The 15,135-nt window shown below is 33.5% G+C and overlaps 2 protein-coding genes across 9 annotated transcripts in view; one reads left to right on the top strand and one right to left on the bottom strand.

Annotated features, from left to right (window-relative positions):
* The window catches only part of LOC106884493 (U3 small nucleolar RNA-associated protein 14 homolog A), a 283,035-nt gene that overhangs the window by 111,617 nt on the left and 156,283 nt on the right, over positions 1-15,135 (top strand). The window lies entirely within an intron of this gene.
* The window catches only part of LOC106877675 (uncharacterized), a 104,136-nt gene continuing 89,045 nt past the window's right edge, over positions 45-15,135 (bottom strand). For 3 of the 8 annotated variants that reach the window (XM_052975335.1, XM_052975330.1, XM_052975337.1), the window contains 6 exons: positions 13,466-13,548; positions 8,198-8,273; positions 7,335-7,423; positions 1,794-1,863; positions 1,201-1,341; positions 46-367 (listed from right to left, as the gene is read on the bottom strand). In XM_052975335.1, coding sequence (XP_052831295.1) covers positions 287-367; positions 1,201-1,341; positions 1,794-1,863; positions 7,335-7,423; positions 8,198-8,273; positions 13,466-13,548 — 540 coding nt within the window. In that variant the 3' untranslated portion in view covers positions 46-286. Of the gene's footprint in view, positions 368-1,200; positions 1,342-1,793; positions 1,864-7,334; positions 7,424-8,197; positions 8,274-13,465; positions 13,549-15,135 lie in introns of those variants that run through there. The other 5 variants (XM_052975332.1, XM_052975336.1, XM_052975333.1 and 2 more) reach the window with 4 other exon arrangements.

Here is a 15,135-nt window from a genome sequence, read left to right as displayed (position 1 = left end):
TTCAATATATTCTTTATCTTAAAAAAAAACTGGGATGGTTATAACTGAAAAGGCTTGTTTGATCAGGGACAATTTTGGAGCTAAAAAGCAACACCATTCCCAGTCACTGAATTTACTCCAGCTAATTGTTGCCCAGTTATAATATCATCTAGCTGGCTGTCATACTGTTGACTCTACATAAAGATCAACATATAGAGGGAGAAAGTAGACTATCAAATCACAGACATTCACAAAGTAACAAAGAGAGAGAAAAAAATATATAACGAGCAGTATTTTTTAATAAACCTTATTTACTTTTATTTTTCAGTGAAAGAAAATATGGAATGTGGGCCAAGAAATTGGTCTTCTTTATATTGGTAGCATCTGTCTGGAGAATAAGAGAAATATAAATATTCTTTCGGCAGTATTGAAATGTTAGCAATTCCATATATATTTAACAAACATGAACAGTGAGGGAACCTCTAAGTAGTTACTCACCCTGCTAGAAATAGTAACATAAAAGGAAGGACACATTGCTTTGTGTAGTCCCTGGTATATGAAATTATGGTCATAGCTGGAAAACCTTTGAGAACAAATCTGTTCGATCAGGGTAGATCTGTGCTTCAACAACAACAACACCAACAAACTTTACACTGTATGCTCGGTATCTTGCAATTTTGTGTTCAAATCCCATACAGATATATTTTGCCTTTTAGTCTCCTCAGAGTTGAGATGGTAAAAGACTACAAATATACAGCAATTTAATGAAGTGACTGAAAAGAGTCAGCTCAAGAGTGTTGTTTATGATACATCACTGAAGCACAATGGATGAGCTCTTGACAAGTCAACTATTCAGTTGCCATCTTCAAATCCCTGATTTAACAGTTTCACTTCATCTATTCTGCTAATCTTCTAGAGAAAGTTATAAATATCACAACATCCTTTCAAAGTGAAAAGTAGATAGAAGATAAATTTCTCTATGAATATGAGATAAATGCAATGTAGAATAAAATGTTCTGTCTAAAAAAACAAAAAGAATTAAACTAAACTATGGTAGATTTGAATTATTTTCTTCCAGATATAATTATCGATTGGACTTGAACTTATCTTGTAGTCAGAATCCTAACATATAAGAAATACTTAGAGCCTGTAATGTGGGAGACCGTGAAATGTGCTAGCGATACACAAAAGTTAGAAGTAAGGAGGAGTAAAATTACTCACAAGAGAAATATTTTCTACAATGTGATTCCATATCAATGGTTCCATCTGGTGATCTGACCCCAATTCTACTGAAATTAACTGACTCAAGGAATCTAGAGAAATGGATCCTTTACAATCAGAATCTCCAGATTTGAATTTTATCTGCAAAAGAAAGAAAAAAATCTTCGGTATGTGTCTCTTTCTAATAGTTTTCTTTTTGTTCACCGCTTTTTAATCTTTTATTTTAAGCCACTAATTACTGACGTTATGTAGAAACTATGTTATTATCGTTTAATTGCAAGCCATGTGATCATTCCGATGTGTCCTTCTTTTCTAAAAGACAGTAAGGTAGGATTTAAGAGAATTTATCTGCTGTTTCACAGTCGCCTTTATTGATTCATTATAGTCATCATCTCAGCTTATTTACAAACATTGAACATCTAGGACTACATTATTCAACGTGATATTCCTTTGTTAAGAGAGTAGACTGTGACTTAAGGGAGTTTGACTGTTACTTTCAGCTCATTGAACAACCATGTAAGAAGTTCCCTTATTAGCTATTACCAAACTTTATATAAGGGGCAAGTAATGAAAACAGCAGACAGGTTACTTACGAAATATTCAAGAAGATCTTGCTGAAGGTGGGTAAAGTTCAATAAGTTGAAGGCTTCTATAGCTGAGTCACTGGAATTAAATTGAAACATTTTACATTATGGTCTTATTGGAATTATTGATGTATTTAACAAGGTAATGCATTAGCAATGTGTAAACTTGTGTGTTGGTGACAAGATAAATAATCTTTACAGTTGACAATATTGATGCCAATACATATTTTACTAATCTTTGTTTGTTGAACCTCTAAGTTATGCGACATAAAAAGAGGCTACAAACATCATCAACAGTTTTCAGACAGCTCTGAACAAACATTCATTCACAATGTAAACACACACCTTTGATGCAAGTCTGATGAAGTACCTCTCTAATGTCTAAAACCACAAATATCATGTGATTTTTCATTTAGAATGTTCACGTAAACTGGCATTGCAAATAGAGATGGTACAGAAACAATTGCAACTTATAATTAAAGATTTGTTAAAGAATTTTACTTGTCTTCTTCTTTTCAGTGGATTATCATTCAACTACAGTATTAGTTGAATAATATTCTTAAGGCTGCAATTTACTCACAGCATCTTTCAGACTTTGTCACTAATTCAGTTCTTAACCAAATAGAAAACTGTTAACATTTTTGAAGAGGGCTGGTCCCTAGCAACATTTTGGCATTAAAAAAATTGAGATTTGGTCCAGTAGAAAAAAGTTTGCATCAAAATTTGTAGCAATGTTATAGGAGAGTAAGAAACGCCTCCAATCAAGTTTAGATCTAAATAACTTTTTTATTTTAAAAGCAAAATATATTTATCTTAGCTTAAAAGATGAAAGAAAGCTTGAGGAATTTTATAGTTTTTGTCCCATGCAACAAAAATTTGTATCAAAAAAGTTGTGAGGTAAAATATGAAATAAAATATAAGGCATAACATTGGATTTAAGTATAATTAACTTTTTTTATTTTAAAAACAAACTATATTTTAATTAGCTTAAATGATAGAGCTCAATTCAAGGAATTTCATGGTCTCAGTCTCATGCAATGAAGTTCTAAAAGAAAAACGTTATGAGTTCTATAAATTTTTATGAATATAGTTCTATAAGGGGACTTTTAATGTCACTGGCATCAATGACACCACAAGGAATTTCATAGTTTTGGTCCCATTAAATTACATATTTTTTTTTTGTTTTTGTATATCAATTAAAAAATAAAATTTACACACTCATAAATCTTTCATATTCATAATTTCATTGACAATTAATCTACTTTCGCATTGGGATTCTTAATACTCCAAATTTAAAATAAAGTAAACAAGTTTGTTTAACAATCCAGTTTTTCAGTTTTCCAATGAAAGGTTTGGGGGATTATTTGCTTTTATAAATAACTGCTTAGTAATTTTTGTTTTAAACAACCTAAATTATTCAGTAAAATATAGCCACTTGTGACTATGTCTCTATGAGCAGTACTGAATCATGTAGTTAGGGTGTTCAGAAAAGGCACAATTTAAAGTGATTATATTTTATATAACTTTTAATTTTAATTTTAAATTTATTAGCAATGAAGTTATTTATATGCTTTAATAAATTACATGTCATTGACCATTGTTAATTAAATTAAATTTATTACATAACACAAGTGTTTATTTTTCATTTCAATTAGCAACAATTATATTTTCATTAACTCAAGATCTACGTGACTTAAGGTGAGCCTGGTCACTGAAAATTTTGGGACCTTGCAGTTTGTCATTGTTTGGTGAGCCATGTTGCAAATTCAAGATGATGATTATATTGTAGTTGTTGTTCTTTGTTATGAAATCAATAATTTTTTGCTTATAAAAATGCATATAATTTATTAATAACTGCAAGAAAATAAATTTGCATAAAAAAATAACTTTATTTTATCTTTATTTTCTTTAAAATTCAAAATTCACTTGATAGACATTTCTGGCTGTGTCTCTATGGGCAGCACTGAAGTCATGTTGTAAGGCTGTTCATTAAAGGCATTAGTCAAAATTCAACAACTTATTTTTTAACTTTGATACTTAATTAATAAAGTTATTTTCAATATGCTATTGCACTTAAGTTTAACTTTTATTATTAATTTTCTCTTTCAGCCTTACTTGCTTTCTGCTTTTTTTTTTTTTTTTGCTAATTTCTTTTTAGTTGCTTACCTTTTTCTTTTTAGCTAATTATTTAATCAGGCTAGTTCATTAATGTGTTATATGCTTCAGATATACACATCTAATTTCATTGGGGAAAAAATATAGTCATTTTTGGCTGTGTCTCTATAGGCAGACCTGAAGGCATGTAGTAAGGCTGTCCAGAAAAGGCATTGTTATAAAGTGATTATATTCTAAACTTATTATTCAATATTGAAATTAATTTAAAGGGATTTTCACATATCAGATTTTGTATTATGGGAATGTAGGTAATTTTCACTTGTGTATATCAGATATGCTTTTATAATTACTGTTGTATTCAATCATTGATAGATCTAGATTATTTAAGGTGAGCCTGGTAACTGATGGTTTTTGGATCTTGTTGTTTGTAACTGATTGGTGAGCCATGGTGCAATCACAAGATGCTATTAATTTGGTGTGGATGGGTAATATCAGTAGCTGTTGCTCTTTGAAAGTTTATCAACTTTAATTTTCAATAAGGTAAAATCTTAAATTATTGACACATTATTAATTAGCATAATAGCATAGCCTGGAAAAAATATGGATAACATGGAAAAATGTGAGCAAGAGAAATAATATTCTTAAGCTTATAAATCTGGAAAAGTTCTGGACAAGTTGTTATATCTGTTAAAGTACAGAACAATAAAATTTTTGCTTAAAATATTGCAGCTAAGGAGAAAATTTGAAAATTTAAAATTATTTGATTTTAATTTACAAAGTAACGTTATAATTAAAAAAAGTACCATCATTTTGTTAAAGTATTGACACACTAGAATACTTAAAAAATAAGATCCAGAAGTACCAATATAGCTAAAGTTTTATGCAAAATAGAATAGTATATATGGTAGGCAAATTCATTATGTAAAAAATAGGCATGAGACAAGACTAAAAATGTGAAGACATGGCAATAACTCAAGCAAATTTTACTGTGAATTTGCAGTTATAGGTAGATTTTACTGTAATATATAATTAATTTTTGTATTATTCTATTTATTGTACTAATTATGCACTACTATTATTTTTTATAACATATTTTCAAATTTTGAATTATCAATTAATAATTAAAAAATTGAATTTTTTTTGAAGTGCAAAAAATATTTTAATTGAGTTATTTTAATTTTTTTAATAGAAGTAACAAGTAATAACAAATAGAAGTAATAACTTGTAATAAAATTTTTAGTTTTAATAAAAGCTATTATTTTCTAAATCTAAATATTTTATTTGAAATGTTATCCTTAGCTGCAATATTTTAAGTAAAACTTTTCTTGTTCTGTACTTTACCAGATGTAATAACTTGTCCTGTACTTTTCCAGGTTTATAAACTTAAGAATATTATTTCTCTTGTTCACATTTTTTCATGTAATTTACTCTTCTCCAAGCCCATTTGACAGTATGGTTGTCGTGAAACTTGGATTTTCTACACCTGAAGAATTCCAGCTTTGGCCTGGAACCCGACAGTATGAAAGTGCATATTCGACATGTGGTGTTGTGGGATTTTATGAATGGAAAAAGTGCCACAGAAACAACTAAAAAAATATGCACCGTTTATGACCAGGTGTGAAACTGGTTTTCAAAGTTTCATTCCTGAGTCTTGTCATTGAGAAATCAACTCAGACCAGGACTTTCATCAGCATTCGATCAAAATGCTTTAAAAGAATTAGTGGAATTCAGTCCTTGTAAACGTACTCGGGAATTAGCAATCCACCATTTGCTGCCACTTGGAAAAGTCTGGAAGCTGGGTGTTTGGGTTCATCCATACTTTCAGTAAGAAGAATAGGGAAGATCGCATGTCCATAGTGACAAGTGTTCTTTTATTATTTCTCAATAATATAATTACAGGTGATGAAAAATGGGTCTTTTAAGACAATGTTCAATGCAAATGGCAGTGGATTGACAAGGATAGATCTCCACAACCTATCTCAAAGGATGAACTTCATGGGAGGAAGATTATGTTGTGCGTATGGTGAGATCACCACAGTATTATTCATTTTGAGTTTTTAAACTGCAATCAAACACTAAATGCTGACTTATACTCTCAACAACTGCAAAGTGTGCATGAAAAAAACACTCTGAACTTGTCAACAGGAGAGATGGTGTGCTTCTCCAATGTAAGACCACATTTAGCAACAATTGCACAAGATAAGATATTGGATTTGGGCTGGTCTATTCTATCCCATCCACCATATTCATCAGACCTTGCACCAACTGATTTTTATCTTTTTTGCTTTCTACAAAGTGCTCTGATGGGGAAAAAAATTTTCTCAAAAAGATCAGGTGAAAATATATGTGGATAGCTTCTTCATGTCAAAGCCAACTGAATTTTACTTGAGAGGCATCAAAAAGCTAACTGATAAATGGTAAGAGATCATTCAAAATAATTGCAATTATACTGATAATTGAAAATAATTCTTTGTAAAAGTTTTTCATAGTAAAAGTGTTTAATAAAAACCTTTACAAAATTGGAAATTATTTATGACTCAACCCAATATTTCAGCTACACAAATGCCTATCATTGTGAGATTAGAGAAATAAATTTTATATTGTAACTATTTAAAAAAAAAAAACCCAAAAAAATTCAAATTTACAAAATACATTTATATATTAATCCATTCATATTATTCAGTGGTTCATAGTAAGTACTACTGTGTAGAGAAGGTCACTGCTAATAAAATATAATTACTAGTTGATCCATGGAAACTCTTCAGGTTTTATGAATGTTGTTATTTCTATTTTGAATTTTAAATTTATGCATTTTCAAAACATTGTTTCATTATGTTAAAGATTTTGATATCTTCAGTTATTCTATAACTAAGTTTGTTAAAAGTTAACACTTGAACTTGTTTCGAGTTTGATTATGTCTTTGATTTTATGCCATATGTTGTGACAAGGAGAATAATACAGATTCTAACTGTAGATCCTGTTATCAGTGTGTTAACACATACTATTGATACTACTATGAAATGGTTATTAAAACAACTATTATTATGACACACATAAGTATTCTAACTGTAAACTCTGTTGTCAAATACATTTTGAACCTGTCTCAAGATCAGTAATTAAACTGCTCCATACAGTGACCAGTTTCTTGGTGAGCAGATTGTGTGGACAACCAACACTTAAAGGGCAAAATAGTCACTTATAAAGAAACCACACCAGTGGGTAAAGACAATGGAAACATACATTACTGTGTGTCTGTGGATTATCGGTTTGTGTTAAGATAAAAATCTCATACTACTTATTTTATTAATCTCTGGTGGGGTGTAAAGTATCTAAACCAGTACTTCTACCCCTTCTGCTTTTCTGTTGTCTTAAGCTGAAAATATAATAAATATATTACTGAAAAGTCACAAAATTGAAGTGAAACAGTTCACTAACCTTAATTCTTCTATTGCTTTTGTGAGCTGTATCATGGCAATAAATTCCATCAGACCAAAGAATGTATTCTGGGAAGTTATATCATAAACCTTTACAATAGAAATAACTGAGTGATTCTTCACAAAATGTGAAGGGAAATAGGCAAGGAGTAATTCATGACATGTCTTGGATAATAATTCTACTATCTTCTCTTCTATAACCCATGGGAAGATCTGAAACCTAAACATTTGATATTGTTGTTTAGCCCTTGGTTAGCCATCATTGAGCAGAAGAATTATGATCAAAAACATTCCAGCTTTGACCATTCCATCCCATCATTTTGTGTATATGTGTATATCAGAGACAATATTGTCCAAAGTATTCTTAAGATAGTTGGGTGTGAGTTGAAGGGAATTTGGCTGCTATTTTTAGGAGGGTAAGTGTTAGATGGGTTCCACTGTGATGAAAAGAGTTCAGTAAAAATGACATCTCTTGAAAAATATAATCTGCTTTCATTAACCTAATCATTTATGATAACAGGTCCATCACCAGTCAGTATACATGTACCCTTTCCAATTCCCCCTACCTTTACCTGCTTTTTACCACCCAGCCACTTGCCATTAACCACAAAACCATACCAAGTTGTCACTAACACACAAATAAGAACTTGGCTATTGTCCTCATCTGCCCAGGTCCAGATTAGTTCAAAAAGAAAACAACACTGAGCAAGAAATGATTACAGCAAGATTTCAATCATTGCCCTTCTTCATATTGAATTATTATAATAATAAAATAAAATTAAAAAAAGGTTTATTTCAGACAACTTTTCAACAATGATCTAGTGAAATGAATAATTAAAACAAAGCAAAAGTGTAACAACTTACTACTTTAATGAATTTTTCTTGTGAAGTAGAAAACTTTTCCGGGAGTTGAGATTTCAATTGAGTATAAAGGATATGACTAAAAGACAGAAGGATACAATTAGAAACAATATATACCACAGATGGCAGTCACCTATCTATAACTTCATATTTGACTAATATTTCATTTCATTGACCTTAGAAGGATGAAAGGCAAAGTTGACATTGGTGTTATTTAGACTCAAATTGTACAGGGTCTGATCAAAATGTATCAGAACTGGTACTATAAAAAGAAAACTACAATACATATCAATTTGGCATGTAATTTCCCTTGAAGTAGTCCCCTTTTGAAACCACACACTTGATGCAGTGTTGTTTCCATTGATGGAAGCATTCCTGGAACTCCTTTTTGGGGGAATAGTGAGCGGCTAACTTGTTGCATTCTCTTGGATTTCCTTGACATCTTGAAATCTTGTTCCTTTCAAGTGGGATTTAATTTTTGGAAAAAGGAAAAAGTTGTGCTTAGTTAAAAACTACTGCAACTGAAAGCAATTTTGGTACAAACTTGGCATGTCTCATACCCAAATCTTCAGTGAGAATAAACTGAAATGAACTAACTAATGTGCACATCCTCCAATTCATGCACAGTGAATCAACAGTCTTTCCAACAGCTGCACTTACATCTGAGATGTTTGCATTAGTTCTGCTGGTTGCAAGTTTTCCAGAACATGCGTCACTCTTGACATTTTGTCAGCTGTTTTGGAAATGTTTGAACCACTTGTACATTCATGTCCAGCTCATACACAGTGGCAGCTGAATTTAGGAGAGGAAGGGAGAGTCTTAAAGGTGACTCAAAATCTGGACATCCTGCAAATGCCACCACTGAGGAAAACATTGTGTTCCCCACAAGGTGAAAGATGACAGGTGATTGATTATAAATCAAATAGTCTATGCTGTTAGCATATCCCATGAGAGAATAAAGAATATTCAGTACAATGAACTTGGTATGATGAAGGTTTCTGCTCAGTGGGTGTCTTGTCTTCAAACATCTGATCAAAAGTGTACCAGGCTGATCACATCACAGGAAAACCTGATATTGTTTGAGGCAGATCCAGCTAGTTTCCTTTAATGTTTCCAAACTCATGATGAGTGTCAGATTTACCAATTTGAGTCAGAGACGAAAAGAAAATTCATATAGTGGAAGCACTCCTCTTCACCTATTCCAAAGAAGGCCAAAGTTGTTTCATCTGCAGGGAAGGTAATGACCTCAGCTTTTTGGAATACAAAAAGCATTGTTTATTGACTATCTTCAGAAGGGCCACACCATCAATGGAGAGTACTATGCCAACTTGCTGAAGTAGTTATGAAGAGCTATCAAGATCAAATGCCCAGGAAAACTGATGAAAGGGGTCTTGATTCATCAGGACAATGCTCCAGCACACAACTCTTTGGTTTCAATGGATGTTGTGCATGACTGTGGTTTTGAACTGATTGATCACCCTCCTTATTGTCCTTATTTGGCCCCATTTGACTATCATCCCCAACATGAAAAACCACTCGACTGAGAACCAGCATTGCAGTAATGATGACATCATGTCTGTTGTTGATTTTTGTGACCAACAGGATAAAAGTTTGTTCACCAATGGGATCCGAGCACTGCAACACCAATGGAAGAAGTGTGTGGACTGCAACGGAGACTATACTGAAAAATAAACCTCATTTGGTCACATTCCTTGGGAGTGACTTGGTCAGCCCATGGACTTTTCAGCCAACCCTTATATCTACATACTGCAACAAACTGCTCAATAATTTGGTTTGCTTTTGCAGAAGATTGTAAAAAGATGACATTTGTATGATGGTAATTTTGGTTAGTGTCCACATGTCAGGACAGGGAAAATACATACATGCACCACAGTTTCTTAAAGTTTCCACCTTTCAAATTTCACTCACAAAGTATTGGTCAACCTGACACTCTAGTGGAAGAAAAACAGACAATGCCCACATAGTTCTAAAACAGAGCTTCTCAACTGGGATCCATATAAGAATTTGGGGGTTTATGGATGCAATCTAGTAAACTGGGGAACCACAGTAATTTTTCAGGGCTCATGAAAAAATTGTGCTTTAGACCAGTAGTTTCCAATGTGGACCCCTTGAAGAATGGTGCACTCAGACTTAGAGACTTCTTTAAAAAATGCCTTGTCTTTACTAATTTACTAGCAGTATAACCTGACCTTGTCCAGGTGTGACTTATTACTCCATCTACGATAAGTCTTGCTAAGTGAAAATCAACTAAAAAAGAAAGCCTTACAACAAAAAAACCCTTATGATGTAAATATGTTCATAATTCAAAAGATGATGAAATTAATAGGGAAAGTCTAAAGGCTGTTTTGCGTAAAATTATTGAGCGTACGTAAATTTCATCCATCTAATTGGCTATAGAAATGCTTGTGCAAAACAACTTTTTGCGATACCCTGATTATACATAGCAGGATAATCCCTTTTCGCAGGAGCTAAGACGGCAATTGCTGGCGATCTTTTGCTACACAGTTTTGCCAGAATTCTATCAGATTGGGCAGAAGATGTTGATGCACCATTTTGCATTATGTTCAAAGTAGCTTCTGGAATGTGGTGAATTGCTGTAGTCTGTTGCTGTCATTTTAAACCGGTTGCTTTCTTTCCCCAGCAAACTCTCTTCTTTGTAGGCATAATCTATGTATATATCAAACAGAACAACAAAAGTTATAACAGATGGCAGGGTCGGTACTTTTCACATATCTGTAATTTTTCAGATTAACACCCGCACGATTACCCAACCTTAATCCTAAACCTAATCCTAACACTAACCCTAACCCTAAACCTAACCCTAAAACCCTAACCTTGACCCTAAAACCGTAACCGTAACACTAATCCTAACCCTAACCCCAACACCCTAGTGAAAATCGTGGTATATTAACAAAACATTGACGAACATGAGTTATATTTTACTGAATGATTGTGTACTTGCACGTGTATGCGTTTGAGAGAGGAAGAGGTAGAGAGAGGGGAGAAAGGAATAGAGGTAGTTAAAAGTTTTCTTATGATGGCTTCTTTTCACTGCCTATTAATTACTTCATTAGAAATCTACGGATGCACATATGCACATAATAGAGAAAAATGAAACAAATATGGACGACTTGCTCTGAAACACCACCGAGTGGGGAACACTTCTCGAAAATAACCTGCAGCTGTTTCCTTCAAAATTCCTACATGCTCGAAATGTTACATACATCAAGGTATATTTGTAGAATATTTCACGGTGGAATTTCCGAAAATTGTCCACCACCCACCTCCCAAAACACTTTCACCGAAAATTTTTGTATATTCGGAATCTACATAATAAATACTATATGCATAGAAAATTTCATTAAAAAATATTCATTTTTCTTAAAGTTATGCCCTTCCAAAGTCGGAGTGTACAACTGTGTAGTTATGCCACATTGATGAACAGGAGTTATATTTTTGTGAATGATTGTGTTTACTTGCACGTGTATGCGTTTGAGAGAGCAAGAGAGGAAGAGGGGGAGAAATGAATAGAGAACGAGAGCAATGTGTATGTTGTTGTCACAGATCACGTATGTGTGGTTGTGTGTGTTTTTACGTAACAATGTTATGAAAAATAGGTAAAGAATACTGAGAGGAAAGTTTAATCTATGACTTTGTATGTATCACTTTCTCTCTCTCTCTCTCCCACTTTTACTCTTACTCTCTATATTATATGTTGAGCGCGTGTGTAAGAATGCCGTTCCAGGTAGAAGGGAAGAAATATAAAAGTTGCTGGAAACAACAGCCAAATCTCCTTTAAATCACACAAAGTAAACGGAATTTTAAAAAATCTAATTACTGCACTGGAAAGTTCACATCGAGAAAATTCCATTGATGTAAAAAATTTTACGAAAAAGTGGAATATGTGGATTTCTATAGATGTAACACACACACACATTCACAAACTCAGCTATACTATAGTTATAGATTTACTACTCTAATTTTCAAAACAAGAACAAAGGAAAAATAATTTAAAAACCTAAAACATTTATCAATGAAACTGGTCATAAAATTTCCTAGAAAGATGAGAGAAATAATAGTGAGCAAGAACAACATCAACAACAATAATAATGATGCTGAGAACAGCAACAAACAAAATTAAAAGAATACATACACACATATACTTGGTATTGATATCAAAGGGCATGATCAGTGCTACCCAAAGCAATCACAGTATATATACGAGGGGATGCTGAAAAATTCCTGGCTTTAAGGGTATTACAAAAGGCCTGGTTGGGGGCCCAACATTCCGAGTTTTTTTTTACATGGCTTAGAAAAACTGAAGGATCACTGCAATAAGTATCTGAATCTGAGGAGCGGGGAGCTACATTGAGTAAAATCATAATGAACTGATTCCTTGTATTTTCTTCTATCCAAAGCCAGAAACTTTTCAGCACCCACTCATATAGGCAAATTGAAAGTAAAAACAAAAACAACAAAAGGACATACACAGTGAATGTATTAGACTGATGCTCAGTTTAAGATGGAAAAATGATGTACATATATACATACATAGATATATAAAAGAGAAGAAAAAGAAAATAGAGATTGGGAAGTTAATAATTGTTTATTATTTACAGCAATTAATACTCAGTAAATATTAAATTTATTTGACCTGAGCATAATATCTTCAGAGGGAAAAAATATACTCTTGGATGTTTTATAAGTGTTTATGGACTCATATCACATGCCCACACACACACAAATATATATATATATTCCCTTCCCCTCCTTTTCCACCCCTCCATCCTATCCCTTCATCAGAGGATCCTACAGGCCTTCCATCGTCTCCAACTAGATCTCATCACCCTCCCTATTTACCTCAATCCATCCTTGCCCTCTTTCAAATGCACCCACAACCCATGTGACCTACTGGTCCGTAGCTCCCTTCTCTTCTCCATTCATTGCCAACACCACCTCCCTCACTGGATCTAACCAACACACATCCGGAACACCTCCTGCACTTCATCCAATATTATATGCTGCATCCAATGCAATCTTTGCAACCATCTATATGTTGGTCAGATGGGCTATAGTAGAAGACACCTGCCCAAGGTGTCATGCAGTGGAACTGAACTCAGAACCATGTGTATACTTTTCATACATACACACACGTTTGGTGTTGGTAATGAACCCACTGCTCTAGGAGGAGGACGGGGAAAAGATGATGATGATAGTATAAATAGATTTTTAAAATTTCAAAATTCTCACCCATCTTTATCTGTGTCCAGCCTGTTAAAGGTCTTTTTCAGTACATCTTTTTCACCAGAATTTATATCCCCTATATCTGTTAACTAGGAAAAGATATGGTTGTAGAACAAGCAAATTTAAATTAAGTTTCAAAATTACATGTTTACAAAACTGCACACAGAGAAATGATTACACACACACACACAAACGATCATACAATCAGTGAACTTGAGCCAAGAAGGGAGAGCCTGTCAGAAATAGTAGTTAAATCTCTCTGAAACTATCATCTTAACAAAGGAATTGTTGTAGTCTGTGATACATATTATCTTGAGAAAAAATGTTAAAAAATGAATCTCAAAATTCTCACCCATATGCAATGGTTATAGCTTGAATGACTTTAATCATAAATCTGCTCAATTAAAGCTGATGTGTTCAAATCCCATCTTGCCAGACCAAGAAAATACTTCATCCTTGATCTTCTGCTCAGCTCAAGTAGTAATAGTGATCTATTAATCCTGGTTACTGCCTCTTATGCAAATTTAAGCATAGAACATATTTAAAAGAAAACTATTTGACTGACAAAAGCACATTTACTCACCACACTATCACTATAATTACCAGTTCACATAGATGTTGTTTGTGTTGTGTTTTCTATCAGTTTTCTACTGCTGCCACAATACCTTCTACTCTGTGAGAAGTTGTTGCATACCTCAATCCCCCAGACCATTCATTATGCACTCATTTTTTTCCTCCTACTCTCATATTTTATACACTATTTCTCTCCCTTGGATCTCATGTTAAGCACTATGCCCCAGTCATCCCAACCCAGAACTACAACTCCTTGGACTTGCCCACATATGTTCAATGTAACATCAACCATTTCAAACTTGCAATACCTGCAAATGTCATGGATGCTGTTTACCTTCCACTTATTAATTAATAAACACGCATTCACATGTTTGATTTTCACAAAGAAATTTCAGTAGTTGAGACGTCTAGAGGATCTAGAAAGCTTGCAAAGACAAGTACAACCTCTTCCTTCAGACCAAATTATTAAAAAGAAATCCCTTCAAAAAAGTTTTAAAATCCTGACAGCTTTTAATTAAACAGAGTTGAAAGGAGGAACAAGTAATATAGCTTTCCCTAAACACATTAGCTCATTAGAAGAGAGGAGAAAGGTTAAAGTAATTGAATTGTAAGATACAATTCAGTTGCTTTAATATGATATTCAGTATCTTAAACAAAATAGTATTATATATAGCTGTAGGCATGGTCATGTAGTTAAGAAGTTTACTTTTCAACTGTGTGATTTTGGCTTACCCTAACCCTAGGGCAAGTATCTACAACTACAGCTCTGAGCCAATCAAAATCTTGTAAGTGAATTTGTAGATAGGAACTGAAAGAAACTCATCACATGCACACACATGTGTATGTGTGTGTTTATATTTGTGGCACTTAAAATACACCATTTTGAGCGTGGCCGTTGCCAGTACCATCTGACTGGCCGTCGTAGGATTTTCGAGCGAGATCGTTGCCAGTGCCCCTGGGCTAGCTCTTGTGTGGGTGATACATGAAATTTTTCGAGTGAGATCGTTGCCAGTGCCCCTGGACTGGCTCTTGTGCGGGTGGCACATAAAATACACCATTTTGAGCATGGCCGTTGCCAGTATCGCCTGACTGGCCTTCGCGCG

This window comes from Octopus bimaculoides, chromosome 21 (assembly GCF_001194135.2).
Source record: "Octopus bimaculoides isolate UCB-OBI-ISO-001 chromosome 21, ASM119413v2, whole genome shotgun sequence".
In the NCBI taxonomy this organism is placed as follows: Eukaryota; Metazoa; Mollusca; class Cephalopoda; order Octopoda; family Octopodidae; genus Octopus; species Octopus bimaculoides.
The sequence above is the reverse complement of the archived record's forward strand: the minus strand, read 5'-3'. Positions and strand labels throughout refer to the sequence as shown.